This window comes from Eschscholzia californica, unplaced genomic scaffold, assembly GCF_041429995.1.
Source record: "Eschscholzia californica isolate CP2 unplaced genomic scaffold, dmEscCali1.0.p SCAF_4, whole genome shotgun sequence".
In the NCBI taxonomy this organism is placed as follows: domain Eukaryota; kingdom Viridiplantae; phylum Streptophyta; class Magnoliopsida; order Ranunculales; family Papaveraceae; genus Eschscholzia; species Eschscholzia californica.
Genome location: NW_028238461.1, coordinates 43,850,043 through 43,859,817, shown reverse-complemented (window position 1 = coordinate 43,859,817; position 9,775 = coordinate 43,850,043). Strand labels below are relative to the sequence as shown.

General features: G+C 36.6%; 3 protein-coding genes across 6 annotated transcripts; 1 reads left to right on the top strand and 2 right to left on the bottom strand.

The window, feature by feature from the left end:
- Positions 1-373: 373 nt before the first annotated feature.
- CDSP32 (chloroplastic drought-induced stress protein of 32 kD) lies at positions 374-1,754 on the bottom strand. The gene has a single exon (XM_086632744.1). The coding sequence runs from the start codon at positions 1,395-1,397 to the stop codon at positions 471-473; it is 927 nt and encodes a 308-aa protein (XP_086488870.1). The 5' UTR covers positions 1,398-1,754; the 3' UTR covers positions 374-470.
- Positions 1,755-2,825: 1,071 nt separating this feature from the next.
- LOC147544952 (peroxidase 9-like) lies at positions 2,826-4,868 on the top strand. 4 transcript variants are annotated; one of them, XM_086632740.1, is made up of 5 exons: positions 2,826-3,225; positions 3,298-3,680; positions 3,773-3,964; positions 4,063-4,228; positions 4,331-4,868. In XM_086632740.1, the coding sequence occupies exons 1-5, from the start codon at positions 2,871-2,873 to the stop codon at positions 4,747-4,749; spliced, it is 1,515 nt and encodes a 504-aa protein (XP_086488866.1). In that variant the 5' UTR covers positions 2,826-2,870; the 3' UTR covers positions 4,750-4,868. The 4 variants fall into 4 exon arrangements, with proteins under 4 accessions (XP_086488866.1, XP_086488867.1, XP_086488865.1 ...); XM_086632741.1 differs by having other exon boundaries at positions 2,826-3,297; positions 3,400-3,680; XM_086632742.1 differs by having other exon boundaries at positions 2,827-3,177.
- Positions 4,869-5,561: 693 nt separating this feature from the next.
- On the bottom strand, positions 5,562-7,145 carry SMT3 (sterol methyltransferase 3). The gene has a single exon (XM_086632743.1). The coding sequence runs from the start codon at positions 6,953-6,955 to the stop codon at positions 5,861-5,863; it is 1,095 nt and encodes a 364-aa protein (XP_086488869.1). The 5' UTR covers positions 6,956-7,145; the 3' UTR covers positions 5,562-5,860.
- Between the last annotated feature and the right edge of the window lie 2,630 nt (positions 7,146-9,775).

Below are 9,775 nucleotides of genomic sequence, written 5' to 3'. Positions count from 1 at the left end.
ACATAGTCTTTACTCTTTACTAGTGATAAAATAATGGGTTAATCTCATTTTGGCCCCTTAAAAATGACCAACTCACCAAAATGACCCCTAAAAGATGAAAATAAGTGACGACATTTGCAGTAGCTAAAAGCCTCTAACGAGTTACTATATTAACTACTACTTTTTTTTTATCCATTCCTAAGGGTGAGAGAACAAAAAGTTATTGTTGATGGGCTTATACTTGCGATCTTTATCGCTCCTAGTGTGACATTACTTTTCATTCACTACTAAGAAGTCTACTTATATTTAAGTAAAACGAAAATTCTAAAACAAACAATACCTCAGCTAAATCTCTGAGTAGTTCTACTAATAATTTAATAAAAGCAAGAAAATCTTAGAAATATAAACTCAATTAATTAACTAGTTATTCAAATAATTAGTTAATTACATCTCTTAATTATGCATTAATCTAGTAGTAATAATTAATTAACTCAGTAAGTAACTCTAACTCCTTGGTATCTAAGTATCTCGCCAATAAGCTCACCTTTTCCTGAACCAACATATCTGCCACAAATCTCACCATCTCTTATGAACAAAAATGTAGGAACTTCAATAACATTCATCTCTTTCAAGAACTCCATACAACTATCATTTTCATCTCCATTCATTCTTGCAAAAACTACAGTATCCACCATTTGCTTTGACAGTTTTAACACAGTTGGATAAACTTTCACACAAGGACCACAATGTTTTAGTCCCACATCAAGAACAATCAATTTATTATCAATCTTATGTTCTTCAATCAAACTTTCTACATCTTTTTTCGAATGTAATTGTACTACCGCTGAATGATTATCACCATAGTATAATACATCCCCCATTAATTCATCTGGTCCTATTCCTTCTTCTTCATGAATTTTTTCCATACTTTTGTAGAAACTAAAATGTGGGACTTTGTCTATTTTTTCTCTAATACAAAGTTCTTTTGTTTTTTCCGATTCATCGCCCATAACGAGTAAGAATTCGACATCGTTACATGTTCTACTTAGATCTACCATAAACGGGTAGATCTTTTTACTTTGAAAACTACGACTACCCGCGTATTCGACAACTACAAGCTTGTTTTTAGCCGCTCGAAGTGCTTCGTCGAATTCCTCGATGCCATGAACTTGTTGTACTCTTTCATCTGAAGTTTGTGGTTTCTTGGAAGTACTATTACCTTCAGATGTTGCTGCTGTGGAGGAAGCTTTTGTGATGAGTTTTCTTCTTGTTGTTGTTAATGTTTTTGGGAGAGGTCTTGATGTGGGGAAGAAAGAGAGATTACTAGAAGTACAACAAATGGAGGAAACAAGTGGATCATTTTTAATAGAAGATGGTTTGAATAAGAAGTTTTTTAGGGCAGTAGTAGTAGTAGCCATGGACTTTGGAGTTTGTGTAAGTATGAAATCAGTATAGACAGGTGTTTTAGAGTATGGGGATGAATGCAATTGAGCTTAAAAACTGACCTAGGAAAAAGAAAGAAGATGGGAGTGGATATTTTGTATGGGTGCATTATGATTCTCATAAACATTATCCATTTATTATTGGTTTTGTGGTTGAGTATTATCCACACAATTGGGATTTTCTTGAACTTTTGAGAGCTACATTTGATCTATTGGTGGATAGAATTATACTCAGCTACATTCTAGCACTTGATAGTTGTATATCTTATTTGATATGACCACTTGGTAGTGTTGTATATCTTATTTGTAAATTCTATAGGCACCACCATTATGTTATTTTCTTTCCTTGAGCATGGACAACTCTTTGGTGAATCGCATAGATTTAACAGGTTTACTCACAGTCATACCACATCTAATTGATCTATTTATGAAATAATGCTAGAAGAGGATATACGCTGAAACTTACTCAAGACCTACACAAAATCGACGGTCTCTATTTTCAAAGTGAACTCTTCTTACCTCTTGATAGACTTCTCCACTCTCAATAGACAGTTGATTGCTATTTAACTTTTAGGTAGGTCTACTTCTGTAACTTCTTCTATCATTTTTCTGTATAAAAAATTGAAAATAGATTTGCATTATCTGTGCAATGAACTCTTGAACTAGTCAATTTTTTTTTTTTTTACATTTTGGGAGAATATGAATATTGAGAGGGTTGTCTCTTATTTTGTGGAGTTGTTATAGTCTAGGTTTCTGTTTTAAAAAGGCTCCACTAAAAATCAAAGATCACATGCAATAGATTCTTGGAGCAGGTCAAAAGAAAACTTCCCATCTCATGACAAAATTTCTTTATGTACAAACAACCAATCTGTATATATGTGCATATTGACTCTAGTACTACTACTATTACCCATCTGCCGACGTATTTGTACACATATACCTCATACATAAGAAGTATGTATAAAAAGTTGGCCACAAGTCGACCTTGCTACTATTGTTACAAATTTACCAATCTGTCTGTACATCTAGACCTCATGACACCAAAAGTCTATGTTAACTTGGCCAAATCCTCTTGTAAGAGGGGGTGACTATGGCTATTTCTATGACTGTTGGTTGTTAATTTATACACATATCATTAATTGTTCCATCTCATATATCAAGTACATTTTTCTTTCCCTCAACAAAAAAAAATACATTTTTCTTATAATTCAAGGTTTTGAAATTAACCAACTAAAATACACCAATGACCAACCACAAGAGGTGGGGTCAAGAATTTGACAAGGTCAACCTAACTCACTTGATCAATCTCTGGGGATTTGTTGAGGAATGAGTGAAGTTGTTAATTTCGACATCTTGACATCACCTTTTGAACCCTATAAATAAAGCAAAGACCAATGGAGAAGAAAATCATCACCTTCTAAAAGAAACATACTAACAGTTTAAGACACAATGGCTAAAGTGAGAGCTTCTTTTGTTTTCATGGTTATGGTTATCTTCTCTTCTTCTACTCTTTCCATTGCTTTTCCTGGTTTCCCTGGTTTTCCTTATAACTGGGGTGGCTTTGGTGGGAATAGTGGTGGTGGAGGTGGAATTGGTGTTGGTGGCGGGAATGGTGGTGTTGGAAACGTTGGAGGTGGGTCTGCTGGTGGAAATGGTGGAAGTGGATCTGTAGGTGGTGGGAATGGTGGTGTTGGGAATGTTGGTGGTGGGAACGGTGGTGTTGGAAACATTGGAGGTGGCTCTGCTGGTGGAAATGGTGGAAGTGCAAATGTAGGTGGTGGGAATGGTGGAGTTGGGAATGTTGGTGGTGGGAATGGTGGTCTTGGAAACGTTGGAGGTGGGTCTGCTGGTGGAAATGGTGGAAGTGGAAATGTAGGTGGTGCGAATGGTGGTGTTGGGAGTGTTGGTGGTGGGAATGGCGGTGTTGGAAACGTTGGAGGTGGGTCTGCTGGTGGAAATGGTGGAACTGGAAATGTAGGTGGTGGAAATGGTGGTGTTGGGAATGTTGGTGGCGGGAACGGTGGTGTAGGAAATGTTGGTGGTGGTGGAAGTGGGAAAACTGGTGGTGGAAATAGTGGAAGTGGGAATGTCGGTGGTGGTGGAACTGGACAACATTCTGGTCTATTCCCAGAATTTTACCACTCTTCATGCCCTCAAGCTAATGACATAGTAATGTCAGTCTTGCAGAAGGCAATTACTAGAGAGCCAAGAATGGCTGCATCTTTGCTTAGACTTCACTTCCATGATTGTTTTGTGCAGGTTAAAAGCAATTACAATCACTACATTTACCTTCACTCTCTCTCTCTCTCTCTTGTTCATCTCAGCTCACTTAGGTTAAAATGTTGGTGCAGGGTTGTGATGCGTCAATCTTGTTGGATGATAGCTCAAAAATAGTAAGCGAGAAGAACTCAAACCCCAACAAGAATTCGATCCGAGGATTTGAAGTTATCGACGAGATTAAGGCTAAGTTAGAAGCAACATGTCCTCAAACTGTCTCTTGTGCAGACATTGTTGCACTTTCTGCTAGAGGCTCCACTGTCCTGGTAAACAAGAAACACCCCAAAACAGGTTGTTTCAATCATGAATAGACCTAATTTGTGTTGTGTTACTAATGAGTTTTTATGTTCATTTGGTGAAACAGAGTGGAGGGCCTAACTGGGAGGTTCCACTAGGAAGGAGAGACTCAAAGACAGCGAGTCTTAGTGCCTCAAACAATAACATTCCACAACCAAACTCAACTATTGGAAACCTCATTACACTCTTTAACCGTCAAGGTCTCGACGAGGTAGACCTTGTAGCACTTTCAGGTGAGTCATTGTTTTGGGTAACTGTTCTCTGTCGTTACAAAATTTTTGTTATAAACGTCATTCAATCCTTTTAACTATTGGTTTGAATCTACACTTGTGCAGGGAGCCATACAATTGGAGTAGCAAGATGTGTTAGTTTCAGGCAAAGACTATACAACCAAAACGGCAATAATCAACCAGATATAACTCTAGCAAGGAACTACTACAATGAGTTGAAATCTGTTTGCCCTAAATCAGGGAATGATAACATAATATCCCCATTGGATTTTACATCTCCTACTAAATTCAACAATGCTTACTTCAAGTTGATATTATGGGGTAAAGGGCTTCTGAATTCAGATCAAGTTCTTCTGACAGGAAATGGTGGAAACACAAAAACCATGGAATTGGTTAAAAGTTATGCTCAAAATGAAGCTCTGTTTTTCGAACATTTTGCTCAATCAATGGTGAAAATGGGAAATATTAGTCCTCTGACTGGTAACAATGGAGAAATTAGGAAGAATTGTCGCCTCGTTAACTAAGAAAAGTAAGGTTTACCCTGGTTGATGTCTGTTTATTTATATTGTTTTAGTTTCTGGTTAAGTGTGTTGTTATTTGTTGTTCATCAATCATGAATGAATTGGGTTTTGATTCTTTCTTACTCTTAATGTGTCTAATGCATTGAACTAGACCATATTTCGAAGCCACGAACCGATTCTTGAGATGCAACTTGAATCGGGGGTAGTCCGAGCCAAGTAATCTATCTACTCGAGTCCGTGAATCACCGATGAACCAAGTACATCGAGTTGGTGAGTCCAACCAGTACCAAATTCACATACACAAACATATAAAGATATTTAAAGTTCGTGTAGGGGTTGGGTGAAGAAATCACATAACATAACCTAAAATAGATATGGGGTGCATAGTTTCTCAGCCAATTGTTTTTATGAAAAGCCTAAAACTAAAGTTTCCGTAGACATCATGAGAAGTTTGCAAATATTTATATTCTAATTATGGTACGATGATGTATCTAGTCTCATCGATTTCCAGTTAGTCCGCGTCAATCTGACGAAATAAAATGACTTTAATCGGTACTGCAAATCACGACAACGATATTTACTGGATTCATGTGAGCCAAGCGGATATAAGTCCATAAGATGATACTTCTATAAGCACAGTTCTATATAAATAAGATGTGAATATTTGGAAGAAAAAAAATTCAACCCAAAATGGAAGGGACTATTAATATACCAAAAACCCTAAATTATGACAGAATTCTTATGGCAAAATTTGAACTTTTAAGAATGAAAGGAAAGGAAAGGAAGAAAGCAATCTAACATAATGGAATTCAAAATTTCTAAAACAAAGAGAGAACTTTTACTGATAAGTTAGAACTTTATCACTTCCTCTTCTACTACTAATAATAACTGGTTACAGAGTTGATGATAATAATAATAATGGAGTTCATGAGATGACCAAAATTAATTCAAAGTAAACCCAAAACCAATGAAGAAAAAACATACCCAATTATAGAAATTTCAAGAACCCTAGATCTTAGATATTGATGGAACATAAATAATAGTAGGATTAAGAGAGTTGTAGAAGTTGTGAGTACCTTCTTCCTTTCATAAACCATTGAGGGTTCTTAATATATTATATCTTTCTCTCTCTCTCTCTCTGAGACTCTGGTTTTCGACAGAGAATCATATGCATTGGTGTGAAAATTCCAGTTTCTCCACCTCTGGTTAAGTAATCAGCAGTAACAAACAACATCTCATGAACATCAACAACTCCTTTAGGAGCAATCCCTAACCATGAAAGTACTGTTACCAATACATGATTTCTCCAATAAGCTAATCTCCCCATTTTCAATCTTGACCACCATGGATTTGAAGGTGGTTTAGCTAGATCCTTCTCTTTAACAACTTCAAACCCTACTTTCTTTGCTACTTGAGATATTTGATCAAAACTTCTTAACCCAGGTAAAGCATCTCCTCTTTCAATCCCTTGAATAATTTCAACATGATCTAAATTACCCTCTTCATATTTATCTGTTGTTACCCATTCATAAGATACATACAAAGACCCAGGTTTCAAAACCCTAAAAATCTCAGAATATACTTCTTCTAGTTTAGGTGCATGACAAGTAGCTTCAATTGAGTAAGCACCATTAAATGTATTATCAGGAAATGGCATTTCAAGAAAATTACCACAAATAACTTCACAGAGTGAATCTAATCCAGCTTTTTTATTATGAATCTGAGCTCTTTTAACTTGATACTCATTAATGGTGATTCCGATGACATTTGTCTGAGAATGAGAAGCGATTGCTCTCATCGGACCACCAACACCACATCCAACATCAAGGATACGATCACCTGGTTTAACATTGAGTAGATCTACAGCCATTTCTTCATGAATACGAGTTGCATCTTTATGAGATTTACCAGGAATTGAAGGTGAGAAATGAAAAGATTGACCCCAACCCCATTCATAAATATCAGTAACAAGATTATAAAAAGTATCAACAAAAGCTGGTACCTTTTCAGTTGTTTCGATTTCTTTAGGTCTACGAAAGAAAGACCAGTACTGGTTGTAGTTATCTTCAACTTTTTCTCTTGAAATTGATCCGCCGGAAAGATCTACGGCTCTCTTTCCTTTTTGTTCAGCTGATCCGAGTATGCAAACGAACCAGTAAAGACCTCCGGCGAGGAGAGCAGCTGTACAGAAGAGAGTCAGAGAATCCATTGATGATGATTTGGGGGGATGAAGTGGGGAGGGAGGTATATAGTGAGAGAGATGCAATAAATGGGAGATATTTATTAAGACGTTTAAGGAAAACGAAAAAAAGTGGCGTGAATTTGGGGTTGATTCCAATCCAACGGTTGGATTCACGTCAATTTCTCTCTCTTAATGAAAACCGATGATCCAGAAATGCGTTGGATGAGGATTGACGACAAATTCATACCATTTTTATTGGCTTCCTTAATATGGTTAGTGTTTGTGTCCAAGTGCGAATCCGGCTGGGTTGTTGGCTCACCTTAGAGCATCTCCAATGGGACACTCAATCTCTACCGCTGAGGGCAACTCCAATGTGGGGCTCGGGCTCCCAATTTTGGGAGCCCTTGAATTTTGGGAGCCCCGGGGCTTTTCTCGATTCCAACGTCGGGCTCCCAACCGGGGCTCCCAAATCAAAATAATACACGTGTACGAAGTACGTGTGCGAAATTTTGATTTTAAATTTCGACTATGAATTATTAGATTTCGATTATGAATTAAAATGTGATATTATTCCGTCGAGATAAAAACAAAAAGATAAACACAAAAAAAAATAAAAAATTAGAAGAAAAATAATTTAAAAGAAATACTCAAAATAATAACAAAATAAAAAAAAAATCAATTTAAAAAAAAAATAAAACAAAGTGGGGTGGATTCCCTTTTTAGGGAATCCACTCCAAATGTGACCGTTGGGAACACCCCAACGGTCACATTAGGGGTTGGGAGCCCCCCAGCCCAGGCTCCCATTTGGGAGCCCGGGCTGAGGGGCTCCCGGGTTGGAGTAATGGGGCTGGGGCTCCCAAATTTGAATTTGGGAGCCCTTGCTCTTAGAGTGTCAAATATGACTTTTTGGAGTGTTTGATAAAAAACTATCTCCAAATCTCTAATGGAACACTTTGTTAGAGCATCTCCAATGGGACACTCAATCTCTAACACTTAGAGTGCCACATAGATTTTTTGGAGTTTTTGTTAAAAAATCATCTCCAATGGAACACTTTATTAGGCACTCTAATATGAGGTGGACACATTTATTATAGAATGTCTAGAGAGAGAAACTCTAAAATGAGAGTGTCTATTTGAGACTCTCTAAGTGTTACTTTTAAATTTCAACCAATAGAAAATCTTGCTTTAAAACTACTTTTTATCTATTGAATTGAAGAAGGGCATGTGTATTAAGTATAGACACTTTAGAGATCTCCATTGGAGACCAACAAAAATTAGAGTGTCTCTATATTGACATTTAGGAAAGAGAATCTCTATTGGCCCTTGACAACTAGGACTTTTAGAGTGTTTGTTAGAGTGTCCCATTGGAGATGCTCTTAGACACTCTAACATGAGGTGGACACATTTATTATAGAGTGTTGTTTTATAATTCCAACCAATAGAAAACCTTACTTTTCAATTACTTTTTATCTATTGGATTGAAGAGAGACATGTGTATTAAGTGTAGAGACTTTAGAGATCTCCACTAGAGACCAACAAAAATTAGAGTGTCTCTATATTAACATTTAGGAGAGAGATCTTCATTGACACTTGACAATTAGGACTTATAGAGTGTTTGTTAGAGTGTCCCATTAGAGATGCTCTTAGAACAACTCCAACCCTAATCTGTCTTAGGCGAAATAATCACTTTTCCATCTAAAATTTTCAGCCTCAAAAATTGAACTCCAACCTTAACCTCTCTTGAGGCCGAAAATTTGTGCATGTGGAAAACACATGTGTGGGTTTTTGTTGGTGTGTGAAAAACGTGTGTTATCTTATGTATGAGCGAAACATGTATTTGAACTAATTTCGAAATAGTTTTTTTTCCAAAATCAGAGAATTATATGGAGACCGACACGTTGGTGGGATGCATTTTAATTGTTAATGTGTAGAGTTTAAAAAAATATTTAAACTAATTAAAATTTGTAAAAAAATTAAAAAAGAAAAAGGAAAAAAATGAGAAGATCTAGCCAAATCCAACGGCTAGGATCAACCCCAACATGACCTTTGGGGAACTTCAGTCAACCCTAATCTTAAGGTCGACTGAAGTGGTCGGTTGGGGCTCAGCCCCGACCGACTGTGACTGGAGTGCCTGGTTGAGGCCAAAAATTCGAATTTTTAGCCTCAGCGAGGCACAGGCTGGATTTGCTCTTAGGAGCTCTATAATTTTTCACAAGAGAAGTTTAAATTTGGGATCAGACATTTGTGTTAATAGCGCCTCCACTCCCTTGGTATGTGATCAATTAGCTTAGACCTCTCTATTTCATTAATGACTGTTTAGTTAGGTCGAACCAATTTTGTAAACCAAAATCGGTTTGATTCAATTGATTTCAAGTGTTTTTAGGAGTGGTGATAGGATTTAACCGACTTACAAACCTAAATCAATTCAAATTGATCAATTTTTTTGACTGAAAAATGATATGATCATACTGTTAAACCCTAACTCAAATAAAAACTACAGAAAATGTCTAACTTGGATTCATCTGGTGAAGAGTTTAGAAAGAGAAAATGAGGTTCCAAAGATTATTTCAAGTGGAGAGTTTTCAAAGATTTATCGCACAGAGAATCGAACTTCAAGCGAGCAAAAATGAAGTTTGTAATTTTAACGATTGGGCATTAGAGAACTGAAGAAGTAGAAAACGAGGAAATGCTTTTTTGCCCTTTTAAAATCGGTTCAAAACTACCAATTTTTGGCCAAACACAAAGGATTGAGTGCTTGTTTGGAGAGTATCTTTAACTATTTCCTAAATTTTGGGGAGTAAATAAATGGATGTGTTGTTAACACAAAGAAGGGCTTATCTAGACTAA